The 19,853-nt window shown below is 44.5% G+C and overlaps 1 protein-coding gene across 5 annotated transcripts in view; it reads right to left on the bottom strand.

Moving 5' to 3' along the window:
• The window catches only part of LOC119051265 (phosphatase and actin regulator 1), a 293,468-nt gene that overhangs the window by 37,954 nt on the left and 235,661 nt on the right, over nt 1-19,853 (bottom strand). For all 5 annotated transcript variants that reach the window (XM_053668235.1, XM_053668234.1, XM_037147945.2 and 2 more), the window contains 2 exons: nt 6,785-7,032; nt 4,765-4,921 (listed from right to left, as the gene is read on the bottom strand). In XM_053668235.1, the coding sequence (XP_053524210.1) occupies nt 4,765-4,921; nt 6,785-7,032 (405 nt within the window). The remainder of the gene's footprint in view (nt 1-4,764; nt 4,922-6,784; nt 7,033-19,853) is intronic.

Genomic DNA, 19,853 nt, shown 5'->3' with positions numbered 1-19,853 from the left:
CTGACCAGGTACTAGGGTTTAGGTTGAAGGGCCCTGAGACAACACACAGAGAGAAAGCAGCATGGTTTTGCATCTGGCGGGAGACTCTGCCAGGGAGAGGAATTGTCCTGAGACCTCCGCAGTTCCCCGATTAGAGGATGCTGGTGACGAAAAGACCTGCTCACACAGCCTTTAGCAGGGACTCTAAGCTTTTTGAGGATTCCATCCATGAAAATCTAAGCATGTCCCCCTACATACCTCGTATCTTTACTTAGAAGTTATATACAAGTACTAGTGCCCTGATATACTGTGCACACTCTAATATGGGGAGAATCAACTTTAAAAGAATGATATAAAATAAACAGAAGTTCTACTATTTTCATCCCCAACACACCCGAGTAGATATCCTTGTTCATCCCTTGGTGCTCTGCACCCACCTGAGTCCATACAGTGGCCCCTGCTTAGCTGTGGGGGGCATGTTTCAAAACCCCTAGTGGGTGCATGAAACCATGGGTGGTACTGAAACTTGTATGTACTGTGTTTCTTTTCTAGGCATATACACCTATGATAAAATTTAACTTATACATTAGGCACAGTAAAAGATTTAACAACAGTAACTAATAATGAAATGGAACAATTATAATAATATATTGTGATAGAAGTTATGTGAAGGTGGTCTCTTTCCCAAAATATCTTATGCTTTACTCACTTTTTCACCTAAAGAAACTACACTGAACAACTGTAATGGCATAATCAATAAAATATATTTAAAAAAAAGAAAGTACATTGTGGCTTTTCTTTGGCATATTGCAATTACTAAGTAAAATAAGAGCTGCTTGAACACAAGCACCATGATACCTAGATCATAGATCTGATGATCAAGACAGCTGCTAACTGCCTAATGGGTGGAGTGCACACAGCGTAGGATGCACTAGCCGAAGGGGCGATCATGTCCTGGGCAGGAGAGAGCAGGCAGCATGAGATTTTAATGCACTATTAGAATGGCACGCAATTTAAAGCTTATACATTGTTTCTATCTGGAATGTGCCATTTAGTACTTTCAGACTGTGGTTGACTGCAGATAACGGAAACCATGGGAAGCAAAAGTACGGATGGGGGAGGAACGACTGTACACAGAGGAGCAGAGTCGGATGCACCCAGTGGATGACGTACACGTCTCAAGGGCAGCCCACACTTCTCAAATGGTGGTTGGCTGAAAGAGTTATGATCAAAACATCCAGATGACTCGGTGACTGAGATTTAGGTGGGTCTGCCCAACAGCATCAGTGAGAGAACTTTTTCAGAAGAATGATATTTTTGTGTTCTTACATAGAAACTCTGCCTTAGAGCTTGACACCCTTTTACTTGACATTACTGCTCCCCACTTTCAATGTGGGATTACTCTTGGAGTGGAAATTTTCTAACGTTATTAAAATTGCCAGGCTACAATTATGTTTTATATCTTTCTTACTCCATTAGGACTACAGACTTGACCACATATTTTTCGAAGAATTTAAGATTTCCAGCATGTGTTTGCTACGTCAAATGGCCAGAGAATGCCCCAGCCTTGTAGCTTCAGAAACACAAACTTTATAATAGATTCCTACATCCTTTTAGTTACTTTGTACCATAACGAAGCTCAGGTTTTTAAAAAAATTATTTATTTATTTATTTATTTTTAGTAAGAGGGCTAGGGCAGGAGAGAGGGAGAGAAACATCAGTGTGTGGTTGCCTCCTGCACATCCCCCACTGGGGACCTGGCCTGCAACCCAGGCATGTGCCCTGACCAGGAATTGAACTGGTGACCCTTTGGTTTACAGGCTGGTGCTCAATCCACTGAGCCACACCAGCCAGGGCTGAAGCTCTGTTTTTGCACAGTGATCAGATGACTTAACCTAATTTCCTCAATTCAGGTCATGGTGACCCAGGGAGGACAAATGACTACTTAGGAAGCAAAAGAACCAGAGCTAGAGCCCAGGGTCCTGGCCACAGGTAAGTTCTCTCTCCACCACTGTTGCCTCTGGCTCTCAGATTTCCCCCTCATCTACTGTAGCTTCAGGGTCTATGTGTGAGCCCCCTGGGTGTGAATCAGTGGCTGCATTCTCTCAAAGGAGACCTTAAGGTGCAGAAGTGGCCTACCCACCCGACTTTCTGAACTCTGTACAATCCTGTCAGCCTGCAAAACACTCCTATAGGCCCAGTTCATATAATCTGGCTAGAGATGCCAAGGGTCTCATACAAGGAAATAAACTTCCTAGAAGAGAGAGTGCACCAAGATGAAGTAGACTCAGAGCAAGGATGTAGGCAGCTTGACACCTTGAACATGCCCAACGCTCTCCTTTGTAGTTCTGCCTTTGGCTCCCTAGTCAGTGTCTTCTCCTTCTAAAGACCAGGGTGACTGGGTTGGGAATGGATGTGTATAATGATAAAACGTTGGTGGATTTTATGAATTCTAAGCAGCATCTAACAGGCAGGCTGTTAGAAGGGGAAGGGTTGGTTGGGAAGGGTTGATTTATAAGGACAAGGCTTCAAAGGCAGAACACTTTTTGTAGTGCGTGGATGCTCTCTGTATGTTCCCATCTCTGAGTTTTGTTGCCACCACTGCCAGACAGTTGTGGTTGAGGTGTGTGAATGTGGATTTGTGCAGGAGAAGCTGGCAGCTGCCTCTCTTTTTTGGGAGTATGTTCTGGGACAACAATAGCCTTTTTGTCAGTTACCTCCAGGTGGAAAGGTTCCACAGTGGACAAGCTGAATGGCTGGCCACATACTGTTGCACCAGAGGCATGTATCTACTTTTTATGTTTCTGCCTTCCTATATTTCCGCACATCTTTCTCTCTCTCCACAGAAGATGGCAACTTGGGCAGCCAGATGTGCTGGCATCTCACATCTGCAGAAAAGCCTTCCACTTACGCATATACCTGGGGCTCAGCTTGTACTAGAGCAAAACTGGGGAAATGAGAAGTGAAGGCAGATCAATGCAATAAAGGATGCCCACACTCAGATGGTGGAACTGAACTTTGTCTGAGAAGAGGGGCTGGGATCAAGGATCTGCTCCTTCTCTATTTCCCAGACTCCTCCTAACCCCCTAAAACAGCCCTATTTATACTATGTATAAAAATGAATAGGTTCAGGGATCATCCTAGAACTGTATCCACCCACCCAACCCACTCCCAGAGAGAAGACTTGGCTATCTGCAGCCTAGGAGAGGAGACCTGGGGAGCCCAGGATCACTGTCTGCAAGCAACCTAAAGCATGCATGTTAAGAGGTATGAGGCTTTGAGTAGGTGCAGAAAAAAAAGGGAACAAGACCCATAGGTGGGAGTTGCATGGACACAGAGTTCAGTTCAACAGAAGGCAGAATCAGGCTCTCCCTCAATGGGACAGGCTCTCCAGAGTGCTGTGAGTAGCCATCACTGAGGCACTGACTAACAGAGATCTGGAAGACCAAAGTGTGGATGTGTACCACACTCACTGACAGACAGGGAAGGGGGCAGGGGGAGTAGGTGGTTAAATATTTTCATTCCGCAATTCCAACGACTGTGCAATGCAAGGAGAAATCATCCACCAATGTTAATTATTTTACACAGCAAGATTAAAACAACCTGTTCCAGGAGGAAACCAAGTCAATTATGAGAAACAAGCTGTCCTTAAGAAACGAAATCGATCAGGTGGGAAGGCGGGGTCCCAGTGCCCCACTGCATGGCACCTGTGCCTCCACAGCCTCTGTAGGGACCAGTGTGCTCCTGGTACTTGTGAAGATGATAATGAAAGCTACCGAGGTGGGGGAGCTGTTGGGAGAAGAAAATGAAATAATAACAGGTAGCTGAATATTTGCTATGGGCTAGGGACTGTTTTAACAGCTTTACTTACATTATTTAATTCCTACGACTGCACATTTTACAAGTACAGAAACACGAGCAAAGAGAATAGAGAGTTACCCATGGCTATACAGCTAGGGAGAGAGACAGTAGGATGAAAGCCGGAAGATGTCTACACATTGCACCCAAACACTTATCAGTGCCTGGGACCAAGCGGGGGCTCATGTGACGACTGTTATTATAGAGAGTTGGAGCAATATGGTGGCCAAGGGGGCACCCTCTGGAGCCATTCTGTGTGATAACTGAAGTTCTGTATGCCTGTGTTCTCATCTATAAAGAGGGCATGAAATGGCCACTTCTTAGGAAGCCTCAAACATTAAGTGATTTAATGCATGTGAAATGTTTTAGAAAAATGCCAGGCAAATAACAAGTGCTCCACTAATGTAAGGTAATATCGTACAAACACGCTGTAGATTACAAACACACACAGGTATGTGGTATAGTAATATAGCATACCCGATGGCTGTGTCTGTGATATCTGTACAAAAAAAGCAATCACTCAGGAGAGTCACGGTTTAGTGATGAGGTATCATTAGGAGCCACTGACGTCTTCTGGTTGTATAGTATAGAAGAAAGGGTGTTTATTTGATCGCTTTGTCATTAACCCAACCACAACTCCTGTGTACAGAGGCCCTTAATTCTACTAGATAGTGGTGGTCTTTCACATGTGGTTCTTATCCTGCAAACCTGCCTCTCAGCTTCTCCCTGAATCTCAAATCAAATAAAATTTCCCAGGTTTGAATGGGTAAAGGAGAGGGCACTATAAAAGCTAACCTGGAGAAGAAATGGAATGTTTTCCACTGACTTTTTCTGTAGTAAGCTCTTCAAAAGACACCCAGAACTGAGCCGGGACAGAGACTGGTCTCCTACCAAATATCTGTAGAGCTGGTGGTTCTGCCGTCCTACCTGGTGAGCTTGCTGCCAATCTGCTGCCTCAGCTCCAGCCTTTCTTCATCTGTCTGCCTGGGAAGGATGTTCTTTTCTTCCAGCTCTCTCTTGGAGGGCCTGTTGCTGAGTTTGATGGCTAAGGAGTCCTTCCTGCACACCTTCATGGCCAGGGAGCCTGCAGGAGGGAGAAACAAGTTAATGATGCTGGCACACATGTGTGGGCCACAGGCGAAAGGCAGGAAGACAATGGGGTTAACCCCTGAGAGTGGTTAAGGCCCCAAATGGTGCTTCCATCAAGTTCCTGGTCTACATGTTCCACACATCACACAATGTGTTGAGCATGTGAGGAGCACATGGGGAGCCTATGACTAGGTCTTTGCTCTCTGGGAACTTCCAGCATGCAGGTAACATCATAAAGCAAAGCAGGACAGACTGGAGTGGAAGAGAATGCAAAGCCGGGAGAAAGGACAGAGGCCTTCAGTAACTGTGGGCAGCTTCACAGAGCAGGAGGGGCTGGTGCCTGCAGGACAAATAGGATTCGCGCAGGCGGCAGGTGGGTGGGCATCTGCATTTGGCGGATAAGCCCAGTAATCACAGGAGACAAAAGAGACCAGTGACTGTGGAGCGAGGGGGTGCTGTGAAGGAAAGTAAGGCTGGGCAGACAGAGTGGGGTCTGCACGGGGTGGGAGTGAGGCCAGTGAAACAGGCCATATTCAGGGACTGTTTTTTCTTTTCAGAGTAACAGGTTCTGAGCAGCCAGCCAGGGCTTCCTTCCGCCTGGAATAAATCCGTGGTTCTCAACCAGGGGTGATCTTGCTCCCCAAAGAGACACTTGGCAAAGTTTAGACATTTTTGGTTGTAAAAACTGGGGTTCAGGGGGAGGGTGCCCCTGGTATCTAGTGGGCAGAGGCCAGGGATGCTATTAAACACCCTGTAGTGCATGGGACCACCCCACGGCAAGGACTTGTCTGGTCTGAACTGTCACTCGTGCTGAGAGTGAGTTACGCTCATCTAACACCTTCAGTTCTTCGGGCAAGAAAACAGCACTCAGTGGCTGAGCAGCCGCACCTCCTACTCATGGATTATGCGGGCCTTGGGGGGCCCCTCTGTGGTCCTCTCCTCGACATTTCATTGCTCACCAGGGCTCTCACAAAGCAGGAGAATAAGACTGGGAAGCAGCAAGTTTGGGAGATTCCTCTGAATTTATTCAGTACTAGTGTTCTCTCTTTCTCCCCTGGTATAAGAACATGGGCTTTGCCATGAGACGTAGCCGGCGTCAAACCCTAGCACTGCCGCTTGGCAGATGGGAGGCTCTGGGCAGGTCACTAACCTCTCCCTTTCCTTCCCTTCTCTGTAAAGTGGGGCAACAGTGTCGATGCCACTGGGTGTTGCAAGGTGTAGGTCATAGAATAAAAGTCTTAGTATGTGGTCAGATGCAGTATATATTCAGTGAAAAGCTGCTATAATATAAATTCATTTATTAAAAGAGTTAAGCAAATATCAGTCTCTCATCACTTAACTGTGATGCGTTTATCATTTATGAATGATAAATGCCAGAATGACAGATTTTGAACTTTGCTTCCTTCATTTCTTCTCTCTTGACACACTTGAAGGCCTTAAATAAGAAATATAAATTCAGGCCTTCTAAAGTTATTGAAGTCTGCTTAAAATGAATTTGCTGCACACAGAATGGTGGGTATATCTGAGTATTATGTAGACTGGAATTGAAGGTTAGGGTCCCCACCCCTTTTTTGAGGGAGGGGCTGCTGCCCAAGGGAAATAGTCAAAGAAAAGAAGTGCCATCTAAGAAGTAGCAGGTGGCAGTGTGATATAATTTGTAGATTTATGAGGACATTTAGAGGACACCTACACTTTCATTTTACTGATGAAGAAACCGAAACCCTGAGAGGTTAACTGAGCTGCCCTGAGACCAGGGCCAGATGACACCAGACCCCGAACCGGAACCAGAGTGCAGGGCAGCTCAGCAGTGCTCTTTCTATAAGCCCCCCACCCCAGCTGAAGAACTGGGTGCACGCACTGGTATACAATGAGCTGTCATCGTCTTCTTCATCCTCTTCCTCCTCCTCTTCTCTTGTGTATAGGCAAGATGAGTCTTCGTAGTCTGATTCATGAGGCACATTTTCTTTATTGTCATCACATTCAATCACAACAGTTGGCACTTGTCTTATTTCTGGAAGGCCCAGAGGTCCTGCCTTTGTGATACTGTCACCCGAGTGCAAACCAGAGCTGTGGTACGAAGTGGAACAGGGAACCCGCTGCTCAGAGCTGTTTAAAGAGAAGGGGAAAGGGAGACATTCATTCTGGTTAGAGTCACATAAATGCATCAAAACGCTGTTAAAACTCAGTTGTCCAGTCCTAAGAGACAGAGGGTCTCCAGGGCCATTGAAGTCTCATTTCTCAACTTACAGCTGAACCCCTGAAGGACAGCGGAGTTTTCTGGTAGCAGCATAGCCTGGGGAGGAGGAGTTCTAACCCCCGTGGAGGGACGGTGGTGGTCCTAGCACAGCAGTGGGGTTGGGCTCACTACACTGAACCGTACACTTCAGAAGAGTTAGAGTCGTAATTTTCTTTGTCCTGTGTATTTACAATGAAAAAACCCCCACAAAATTGAAAAAATTTCATTCCATAGGTTTTTCTGGTTAAGATCCATACACGCAAGTGCCAGAGGAAAGCTCCTTTGCCACCCACACGTCTCACGGGGGGAGTAAAAGAATTACTTTGATGGAGAAGCTGGAGATCCAGAAAGAGATAGTGTATGAGGTGCTAGCTTTCAAAGCCAAGCAGTGTGATCGGGAGGGACTGACTGAGAGAGAGACAGACTGTTTTCAGGCATGGTGATCAGGGAGAGAGAAGCCCTGGGACCACAGGGCTGGCAACCCGTTCAGGAACATCAGGGTGGATGTGGTCAAGGATGACTTACAGAGGCTTCTCTCCCCAGGAAAGGGGTCAGACGCTCAGCAGCCACAGGTAATGACAGTCTTGGTTCTTTTATTTTTCCGTGGGTCAATTTTCCAGGAAGCAACAATGATGATATTCTTGGTCTTTTCCTTTTTAAATTGAGCCAGCTCCGATAAAATGTATTTTTTAATTAAAAATGCTTTGCTTCATAAATAGGAGCCATATATGTTCATTGTAGTAAAATTGGGAAATGCATAACATCAAAACTAAAGAAAATAAAGTAGTTACTTTCTCCATAGAGTCTACCCTGCATTGCGATCCTGAGAAATTTAGAATCCTTTTTATGACAGGCTCTGAATGAAGCTCAGCAAGAATCATGGGCCAGAAACACATAGTTCAAGTTTCCAATTCATGTTCAGGTTAACTGGGAGAAGAATTTGCATCTTTCATTTAGGGCAAGGGTGTCAACCTCATTTTCATTGGAGGCCACATCAGCCTTGTGATTGCCTTCAAAAGGCTGAAATAATTTTTGTATAAGTGTAACTACTCCTTAACTGTTAAGGTGTTGAAATTACTTTCAGCCCTTTGAAGGCAACTTCAAGGCTGACGTGGCCCCTGGTGAAAATGAGTTTGACACCTCTGATTTAGGGAATTTCTCAGCATAGAAAACTCATCGCAGTTCCCTCCCCAAAGCGTTAGACATTCATAAGATAATGGAGTGTGAAGTTATATTTATTATATATCAATAAATTTACCTTAAAATATTTTATACAAAAGAAAAGTCTTAGCCATGAGATATGAATGCATGAGAGTCTCCTTGGAAACTTTCGATTATGTGTTGAATTATTGCTATGTCTAATTTCAATTCAATTAACTTTCTCCCTTCCATTGTTTCCAAAGGGCTATTTTGCTCTTTGTGTTTTTCACATAACTCCTCAGTGACACAAATGGAAAATCTAGTTAACACATTTTGAGCTCTGATATTCAAGGCAATGAATTCAATCAGCTAAAAAAAATTCCCTTCAACCACTAAGATTAAATCCAATATTTACAAAAATGAAGCATCTTCTTAGATACTAGCAGCTAAAGGGATCCATTTCCTACCTAGTTTAATACAAATGGTAAGGAGAGGAGGAAGGTGGAGTACAAGATAGAGGGTCTCTGGGCGAGGAATGTAATTGCAGGCTGCACGGGGACTGACTGGCGGGAGTTGGTGCCCCACCTCAGGAGACAGCCCTTCCTCAGGCAACAACATGCACCGTGTTCCACTGCTGCTGGTGATTCTACATTGGATATTATGGGAAGTAGAGACAGAAGAGCCAAAAATCCCATTCCATGGCTCCTGTTTGCCCCGCCCCTGCCTTCCTCTCCGTAATCCACAGATAGCTAAGGAGGGTTCCTGCAAAGGCACGGAACTGGGACTATCACATGGCAAGGGATGAACAGTAGCTGACAGACATTCATGTTTGGTGGGGAAAAAAACTGAAAACCAGAAGGTATTAGTTCCTTAAGGCAGATGGTTCCAAACTGCCTTGAGAGGAAAGAGAAAGGAGAAATATTATGCAAAGGGAGATAAACTATGCCCTGTGATAAACAGGAGACTGTGGTTTCTCTTCCCTCAAGGACTCGTGGGAAGTGTGAGACTTTGAATAGAAAGGGATTATAAAGCAGCTCCCATTACCCTCCACTGCTTAGGCGGGTATCATGCTACCTACTTGTCTTGTAAAATAGGGACCAGTCATGGCCATCAGCGACTGCCCGGTGGGGGCTCTAGTGTAGAAATAGCTGGAGACCTTGCCTGGCCAATAAGGTCATCTTCCTGAAGTGTGACTTTACCATGCGCCAGAATGTCTAATATGCCAGAAGAATGGAAAAGGTGTTTTCCAGGAGGCTAAGCGAATCTACCAAACGGGTTTTAAAATGTTCCATTAATAAATATCCCTTGACTGCCAAAACTCTGAGAAGAAGGAATAACACCATGCAGATGATCCATGTACCTGGTAAGTCTGGAGACGCACGGGAAGGCAAGGAAAGACAAGTAAGAGCAAAGAAGGAGGCCAGGAAGTTTATTATGCAACCTTAGTCTGAGGAGGTAGGATACAAATTCAAGTCCAATTTTTTTCCTTTACTATTGGTCAAATTATTATCATTATTTTATTATTTAATGTCTCCGAGCCTCAGCTCCCTCAGCTGCAGCACTGGGTGAGCCGCACCTTTTGTAGGGCACGTGTCCCGCTGGCCATGCCCTTACGTGAGACCCTCACTTGTTATCTGTGAAAACAGCCTTCCGGGTGCTTTCCAATCACTCCCCACTTCAGTCTCCTTGCAAACACATGGTTGTCAGAGCCACGTTCTAAAACTCAGATCTAGCCTCACCCGTGAGCCCTCTGCCTGCCTGCCCCGTCTATGACGCCAGTGTTTCAGGAGTGACTCAAGTGGAAAAGTCAGTTACTGCATCATGAGCTGCACTATTCAAGGCAAAGAACAAAATCAACCTAAGTGTTGCACCTTATTCCATTTGGCCTCCACCCCTGGGGGCTGTGGGCAGGAAGGGGAATGCCCCGCTGAGTATCGATCTCGGGAATGCTGACTTTACAGTACAGAGTTGTCACTTAGAAGATGTGCTCCACAGGAAAGGTCTCACGGCTGACGAAAAGTGAAAACCTGGAAGAGGTCATTTAAACCCAGCACGACATTCAATGCCTTGCACAATCTGACCCATAGATTATATGGGGACAAAACCCAGCCTTCATCCACATATAATTCACTCCCTGGTCACACACAACAATGCATTGCACACACTTGGCCTGGAACGTGCTCCCATTTCACCCTCACCTTAATTTCTGCTTACCTTTTAATAACTGTCTCAGGCAACACGGTGCCTAAGTTCTTGGGAGATTCCTCAATAGTAATATGTAACTGTGAACATCTGTTGGCTTACTATCTTCCCTTCCCCAGCCAAGCTGCAGGTGCCTTGAGGGGCAGGGACCATGTCTAATTCACAGTTGTGGCAGGTGCCTAGTGCCACGTCTGACACAAAGTGGACAGTCAGTAACCGTTTGTTGTTTTTGCTGGATGAAAGAAATATGGGCCGGGATCCCTGATACATAGGTGCATGTGTAAGTGGCTGACAAACCATATTTACAGGGTATTAATTAAGAGATCTGTTTTCCATTTTCAGAAAGGCATCTGGTGGTGCACTGCAAGGCTGCGGGCACCCCTGATGTGGTTGCCACTTTCATGGGTGTGGTAATGACGAAAAGGGCGTCCTTATCAAACAGGTGGAGAACGGAGGCAGAGAAGGAAAGGAGGGTGTGGGACAGTGAACATTTACTGAGCGTGTCACCCACTGTTCTAGGAACTTTCATATCCAGTGTCTCATTTCATCTTTATAATAGCAGGGGAGGTGTCATTATCCTCATTTTAGTAAGCAGGAACTAGAGGCTCCAAGAGGGTAATAAATCACACTGGTAGTAAAGAAAGGACCAAATCTGAACCCACTGTATCCCAAAACTGAGTTATGGTACTTGTAACATTGTGAACTTTCATTAAACGCATGTCCCACTAATTATACATGTGTGAGGTGCAGAGAACATCATGTCTTCTCAACAGCACATGTACAAAGTAGGCATTATTACTTTGTAACTATTTTAAATCTTGCTAACCAGGGTAAGTGATAGTGTTCTACCCAGTCATGGTCAGGCCATGCCTAGGGCGCTAAGTGTAAAGGATTCACCTTAGACGAGGGATTGTGATGGTCGGGATGTTGAGGGGGGTCATTTGCTCATCTACTGTTGTGACTATAGTAGCTTTTGCACCAGAATGGCAGAGCTGAGTGCCTGCCACAGAGTCTCCAATATTAACTAACTGGACCTTCACAGGAAGATTTTTGACCCCTGGTCTAAACCAGTATTCCCAAACTTTGTTCATGTCCACACTCCTTAGTTTTCTGTTGTCTGTGCCATATTTGAAGTCCATTTACACTATCATTTACCATATTTTGCTGTGTGTAATGTGCTCCTGTGTATATGTGTGCCCATGTTTTTCACCCAGACGTTCAGGAAAAAAAAATTTTGTTTTAATTAATTAATTAACTAACTAACCAATATATATTTAGAAACAAAAATGATTATCATATTCTAGGGCATTCTTTTGCATAGGATACTGTTATTGCTTTCCAGAATTACACTTTTAATGCATAAACATAAATGAAAGAATTAAAAACATTCATATAGATACAGAATTATTACTACCCATGTATAATATGCATCCTTATTTTCCCTCAAAACTTTGGGCAAAAAAAATGTGCATTATATATGACAAAATATGGTCCTTTGTATTTTTAAACCAACAACTTAAAAAAACTTATTAATTTAGCCTCCTCTTAAGCCCTAATATCTTTATAATAATAGGTTTTGTGGCTAATTATGTGTTTATAACACATTAAAATAAATATGGCTATTAAAACTTTTATAGAAGGTTGTCCTAAACTTGCTTTATGTACCACCGCTGTGCGTACATCACATCCAGGTTAAATGACGGCCCGGGCCCTTCAACCACAGCATGACTGGCATTTTGCCCTAGACACCTCCTTGTGCTGGGGGCTGCCCTGTGCATTGCAGGATGTTTGGGGCTCCCTTGGTCTCTAACCATCATATGCTAATGGCATCTGCTCTCCTTGTAATAACCCAACATATCAGCAGACATGGCCAAATGTCTTTTGGGGAGGGGAACTGCCCAGTGGGAACCACAGGCCTGGAGTCTCCACAATGGCTCTGCCCTGAGCCACACTCTCAGGGCCGTCCCACGTAAGCCCTTCGGCACTACGCCCAGGATCTGCAGTGTCCATGGAGTGAGAAAGAACCGTCCGGATCCTGTCTCCTAAGTCTCTCACTCCTGGCTCTCTGCCTGTCACTCTGGGGGCTGTACCAACAATTCGATGCTATTTCAGTTTCCCTAAGTTATTTGCAGCCCTCGTAAGTCCCCGAGCAGTTACCCCATTAAGGTAGGAGCTCCGAGCTGACTCCTGAGCAAAACAGCTTTTCTCATTACCTTGCCCAGATTAGTGACTTACAAAATGACACTCTAGTGGCCTGAAAGAGTCCCCACATCTTCCAGAGCACCTGTCAACCTCCCCGAGGAAGAGCTGACTCATGTAATCAGATCTATTCTAGACCATTCATGCCAAATTCTTTGAAGTTAGGCTTTCAGTTTGCTTGGAATTCAAGTGGATCTCACTGCACGCGGGTTGTGTTCTGTTCCTCTGCCTGGTGGCCGAGCAGGAACTTAAACACAAAGGAGGTAAACACAAAGCCCCTCATCTTAACCTATATGGAGCCTTCCTTAACTCATGTGGACTACTACTGTACATTATGATGATAAAAGTTAACATTTTTAAATGCTCACACTGTGCTCTATATGGATTCATTTAGGTCTTACAACTACCCCATGAGATGGGGGTATATACCGTGGTTCCCCCCATTTTAGAGAGGAAAAACGAGGCACCAAAGTCCCAGCTGGAGGGATGCAGGCATCACCGACCACAGGCAGCAGGACGACAGAACCCACCCTCTCACGGATGTCACTATACCACCTGCGCAGAAGGAGCAGCCCTGCGATGGCTCCGGTCCTTACTCTTCTTCCAGAACCTTCCCTTCTCCCCACCACCACTCAGCCCACCCTTTACTACTGTCGAACAGGTCTGACCATACAATTCTCCCAGTTAAGACCTTAGAGGGGTCTCGCCGTACACAACAAGTTCCACCCTCTTCGGCAGGGAGCAGGGGCGCCTCACAACCTGACCCACGGCACACTCGGTCTCATCTGTCACCCTCCGTCACTGTACACCCAGGGTCTCCACCACAGCGGGCCACCTCAGAACTATCCCCTCAGAGTCTGGCGACTGAAGCACACCGCGCACACTTGAGGGAGAGTTCAAATGCCATTTCCTTTGAACAGCCTTTCCTAAGTTTTTCAAGGGAAGTCAGCCCCTCCCCTGTGCCCCTAGGGTCTGGGTCCTCAACTCTGTTATAGCACCTGTCACGTTTTGTTGTAGTTTCATGTCTGGGCACGCACCCCCTACCCCTGCCGACTGTAAGTCTTTCACAGACAGAGGCTGATGGTTCATTTCCTTCATATCCAAGTCCCATTTTGTACATGTTTTTGGAACGGATGGAAAAGTTGACTCAGTATTTGGATTGAAGTCTCTTGGAACCAGAGACTTGGTCATATTACACTTCTCATCATTTAATTCACTAAAGTAATGATCCCTGGTCCTTAAGGTCTTGCTGTTGCAGGGGAAGTATCCCTGCGAGAGAATAACTAGAGTTTTATATATAGTGATCTAGAGTTTTTCCCTAAGAAGATAACCCAACGAGATAAAGCACAGAGATCTATGCGAGGAAGAACGGCATGGTGCCCCCGTGCCCTCCGTCCCAGGGCCGCCTCCGTGAGCACAGATGGAAGAGAGAGAGCTCAAGGGTGTCCGTGTTCCAGTTCTGCACTTACGGGCTCTCAGGCCACTTTAGTCAGGAGTGTCCAGAGTTAGGTCGCTTTGTAAGGTGCAGTAGAAGAGGACCCTAAACTTTCTTCTTGTATGCCATTTCGTAATGAATTTAAATAAACATCAAAGACCCTAGATTATTCTACAGGGAGAAAAATGAGATTCTGTTCCCCATCCAGGTAGCTCCAAATGATGTAATTTTCATGACACATATTACAGGGATGAGGATGCAAAAACCCAGGAGTAGTCATGACATTGACGAGCTGCTGGGCAGCTGCACCAGGCTGGAATATGTCCATTCTATTCCCTCTGCCCGGGGCTGACTGCTCAGGAGGCGGGAGCAGGGCAGCCTTCAGATTTGCTGCAGTGGCTAACACACATGGTCCTTGGTGGGACCTGTAAAAGTGCTTTGTAAATGTTCATTACCTCATTTAATCTCACAAAAACGTGCGAAGTTAGGAAGGGTGTTGTTATTACCTTGACTTTTTGACGAGAACACTAAGTTTTTGAGAACATAAGTGAAGTGATCACAGCAAGCATGTGGCCTTGGGTTTTCTCACTCCAGGGCCGTGGTCTTCCCATTAACCATGCAGTTGTCTCCCAGAGGACCCTCACTACATTTTTTGGTATATGTATATGCTCACTATGAAATGCAGTTTGCACTAAAAATTCAGAAAACATGGAAATAATAATTATCTGTATAATGAAAAGCAAAGATAATAGATGCTCACATAACCCAACTATTTGTTTAGTATGAATTTTGCTTCGAAGAGCCACAGGGTTAGGGGCTCTTGTGGGACACTGAGGCAGGTCTGATTTCTAGGTGTGAGCTGTACAACAGATGCTGGTGTGAGTGGCACATGGATGGGTGAGCAGGTGTGCAGGGAGAATAGGACACGAGAGAGGCAGGAACAGTTACCAAGCTGGATAACGCAGCCTTGGATAATGCAGTGCCGTCAATAAGAAGGAGGAAGGTGTGGGTTTACTGTGGCCACGTTAATGATGCATTTCCTTGAGGATAGAAAGGCATCACCGTCATCTCCTCTCAATCCCCCACTTTATCTTTCTGCAGACCCCTGTCTGCACTTTGCAAAATGTAACATCGTCTTTGGCTTTTCAGGCCTCTCCCGCTAAAACGAAAGCTCACGAGAATGTAGACTTTGGTGCGTCCTCACTGTCTCCCCATAAAATGCAATAGCCTGCCTGAATGTCTTCCTTTATGAAAAAGATGAAATAATAAATACTTGTTTATCTAAAACAGGAGGCGGGCTACTTACAAGAGATATACTAAAGACAGAAGCATTCAGAAAGCTTGAAAGCAAAATGGTTGTCGTAAATTGGTAAAAAAGCAAGCATTTCAAACTCTCTTCCTCATCATGTCCCTACGACCCCATCAGGGAGGTGAAAAACTTTCTTCTCCCCCCTTTTTCTTTCTCGATCATGAATAACATTTAGTGAGTCTTCTGTTTGGAAAGTTCGACCCTGTCCCTTACCTGCACTAAACCAAGCAGGAGACATGCAGGTGGAGAACGCACCTCTCTGATTCCCAGTCCACCTTCCCCATTTCCCTGCTATTAAATGGTCATCACATTTTTGAGAAATCTCTAAATTTAAAAAATTAAGAGACTGCCTTACCTTTCATGTTTACTATTGAGGGAAAGGCAGCTTGTTTTTTAATAATTCATAACGAATGAATGCCAAGACATCACAGCACTTCAGGGCCAGGACAACCGTCTGTCGCTTTTCGAGATTCATTACCACAGGGTAATATGTGGGCCGCCATGTGCCTGGCAGAGTGTGTGACTCAAAATGGGTGGGGATTACCAGTTGGCAAACACCTTTGATACTCTTGTAGAAAATCAGGGCAGGTTTTGAAATTAAAAATCACTGTGTATTTCAAATCCTTAGTCTACACTGAAAATACCTGAAAACCATTTCACCATCATTTCTAAAGAAAAATGTATGATAACGGAATGTTGCTTTCTGGCATCTGAGTTCAAATGCAACAACTGTGAAAATGAAAAAAAAAGAGACATTGATCTCCTCAAAGGACTTATAAAGTTTATTATCTATAAATATGACAATGGAAATGAAGTTAAACTTCAGGAGGACCAGCTTTTGTAATTTAGTCAGCACAACTTACAAAGAGAGTTTTCAGAGGGGAGAGAGAACAGTCAGCCGTTTTCTTCTTAGAGACCAAAAATGTGTGAGGAACTATGTTACAAACTGCAGTGCTGGAGGATGAAAATGACAGAAATAACCACTGAGAGCCGAGAAATAATCAGCTCCATTTCAGAAAAACGGGCATACATTGTGTGTTTTATCAGGCCTAGGATTAGCCTCCTGAGATAAGAAACTCAAACTTAGAGCTTTCGCTTCTTGTTGCACTTAGTGAGCAGAAACCGTGACCTTCTTTATACCGACCCACATTTCTGAAACACTGGGCTTGGGATGTGACGAATGAACCAATAAGACATGCGGAGTCTGACCAGCAGCCCACCACTTCTGCATTCTCCATTTCTGATGGAGGGACCACCCAATGGCGGCTCTTTCATAAGGCTTCGTACCTAGACATCAGCCGACATCCTAGGTCATGCTTGGTTGGACGGTGGTGCCGGGAGGACAGGGGGTGGAGTGAGGAGGCCTATGTTTGAGCCCCAGCCGGGCCATTTGCTAGTTGTGCATCTTGGTCTTCAGTTCCTTATCAGTTAAATGGAGAAACCTATTGGCCCACCTCACGGATTGTTTCGAGATCAGTGGTACTTTGTGAACACCAGTGCTGGTGGTTGCTGTTTTAGCTAGGGTTATACTTAAACACTGGCAACTATCCTAATCCAGTCATTATAGATATTATTTGTTGATATATTAAAACACTTCCTTTAGCGTTTTTATTTTCTAAGATATTTATTTATTTTTAGAGAGGGGAAGGGAGGGAGAAAAAGATGGAGAGAAACATCAATGTGTGGTTGCCTCTTGCATACCCCCTACAAACCAGGCATGTGCCCTGACTGGGAATAGAACCCGTGACCCTTTGGTTTGCAGGCCAGCACTCAACCCACTGAGCCACACCAGCCAGGGCTAGTGTTTTTATATTTGGAGGCTGCAAAATCTTTCTCAATAATGGTTTGTAGATCAAAGATTCAATATTCATGTATTGGGCCAGAGTCTCTATTAATGTACACAAAGGAATTCAGGTGCAGATTCTCTTTTGAAAATGCACTTCCCTTTTTAATCTTCTTAAGACTTCAGAAGATGTTAATGGTTTGTACAGTCTCATTTTAACCTTCCTCTAGTCTGCCCACCAGCCTCGTAGGGTAGGTGTTTCTTGCTCACAGCAACAATAAATACCTTGCACTGAAATCTCGTCCTGCCCTTGGAACAGCAGTTAAACTGTAAAACAGTAACTAGAGGCAGTCACTTACAGATGATAAGTACATGCTTTAAAATCAAAGAACTGACCTAAAATAAGAGTTTGATAAAACTCTGACCTCAAAGGGTCAGGGACAAATGTCTACCCAGGACTGCATGAGATTTTAAAGAGACGACATCAACAGAAGAGAAAGAAATATTTCTCTGGAGACTCATTTCACTTAAACATGTTTGCCATCTGTATGATGATGAGCAAAATTCTGCACTTCTGCAACTATGCCAGTGTGCAAACGTAACACTTCGGTGTTCAGAGTTGAAGTCTTGCTAGGGCACCAACACACCTCTGCTCATCACCCTGAAGCGCTTCTTTATTTTCAGATGGAAATGTCATTGTTTCCACCTGCCAATAAAGTGGGCAGACTGTGAAGGCTAAGAGAAACCCTGGGGGCCGTCTGTTGTAGTTCAGAACCAAGAACCTGTCTTTAGAATTTCCTGTGGCCCTTGAAGTCACATGAAGAAAAGTAATTGTTACTATGAAATGTATTTATACTAGGACAATGAACGGTGTGTGCTCTTTGAAAGGCCTAAAATAATTATTGAATAATAGAATTGTAGAGGTTTTGGAGAGATTTAGGGGGCTATTGATTTCAATTTTTTTGGCCACGTCTGAAATTATTATATTTGCCATATTCTTGAAGGTGGTCATTTAATTCTCAGCTAACAGAACTGATCAACTGAATTAAGATGGGAATGAGAATTAGTGGCTGAGTAGGATTGGAAGTGTAAATTCCAAGACTGGTGCCAACCAGGTCACAGAGCTTACTACATTAAAAATAAACATTAAAAATAAACACTGCATACTATTTGAAATAATAAAGTGTCACCTTCAGAAAAGATATGAATCATCATTGGTGGAGAGAAAACTAAGGAAAACAACTAGTTAAGGAAACTGACACAAACAATCTACCACAAAATAAGATCAGACTTATTCGCAACTTGCCTTTTAGGGGCACTGAAGGCAAATTTTTGTGCTATATAATGTTGCTTAACATTCACCACCAATTATTGGTCACTTACTGTTATGTCATCCAACAAGAGGAGTGAGTGATTTTCTTCACAAACAACTCTAGTGAGGTTGGTGGTATTGTTAATATTCCCGTTTTACGCATGAGGAATCAAAGACATGAAAGAGTAGTATCTCTGAGGCTGAAACCCTGGCAGCTGGATTCTGGGACCCGCATGCTCAGCCATGCCGCGGGGCGTGCCTCCGGACCAGCCACACTGCCTGGGGCAGCCTGTGACTTTGGGTAAATATGGACCTCAAGTCGGCTTCCTCTGGTCTCCGGTTCTCTCCGCTGCACCCCTCCCACCAGATCTGGTGAGTCAGTGTTGCAACCATCGAACCACACACTATTTTTTAGTGTTATCAAGCAGGATTCAGGCTAGGGGAGTGATGAAGAACATCCTACAAAGGAGAATTGATTTCGAATAATCTTGGGAGAACATAGACAAGATGGTAAAAGGTCTAGAAACCATCTCGATAAATGATCACATGAATTTGGAATTATTAGCATAGAGGAGGGAAGACAGATAAAGTAAGCTATCTTCAAAGATTTGAAGGCCTTCACAGTAAAAGAAGATTAGAAATAAGATTCGCGGGTTTATAATAAGTCAAACTTTCAGCTTGGTATAATAAAAAATTTTGTAATAATCAGACTTTGCTGATAAGGCAAAGATAACTTGGGACCTAGAGAGGTTCCCTTTCTTGACGAGACTAGAGGACAGTCAGGAATACTGCAATGGGTGGGCGGCTTGCCTAGATGGCCTCCAAGGTCCCTTTTAACTGTAATATGACTATTCAAATTTATGGTCCAAAGCCAGACATTACAACTGCTTTTTCTTTACTCAATTCTCATGTTAGCCACAATGTTTCATCAGCAGCAGCCTGAAGGTCTGGGCCAGTGCTCCGCGGGTGACATTCTGTGAGACTCAGGCACAAGGCCTAAGTGTTCAGTCATGTTTCTTTCTTCTCGCAGTGTTTATTTTTGGTGTGGGAGGGGTCACTGGAAATTGCCAGGAGAAGAGAGAAAAAGAATTGTTTCCTTCTGTATTAAACTTAGAACAACAGGGAGACGTTTTAGAAAATAAAAGAATGACATCACTGGCGGCAGTGGCAGTTCCTGCACTCAAGTGACAAGTGGCCTGGGACCTTGTTCCATTCCCAGATTCTGCCGGGAATCCTGGATGGAAGACATTGTGGATGCTCAGAAAAGTCTCTCAACCTTGAACTGGTTGGGAGGAAAGCCTCTCTTTTCTG

The sequence above is a fragment of the Artibeus jamaicensis genome, unplaced genomic scaffold, assembly GCF_021234435.1.
Source record: "Artibeus jamaicensis isolate MK-2021 breed Jamaican fruit bat unplaced genomic scaffold, CSHL_Jam_final contig_482, whole genome shotgun sequence".
NCBI classification, from domain to species: Eukaryota; Metazoa; Chordata; class Mammalia; order Chiroptera; family Phyllostomidae; genus Artibeus; species Artibeus jamaicensis.
Note: the sequence above shows the minus strand (reverse complement) of the source record. Positions and strands in the feature narration are given on the sequence as shown.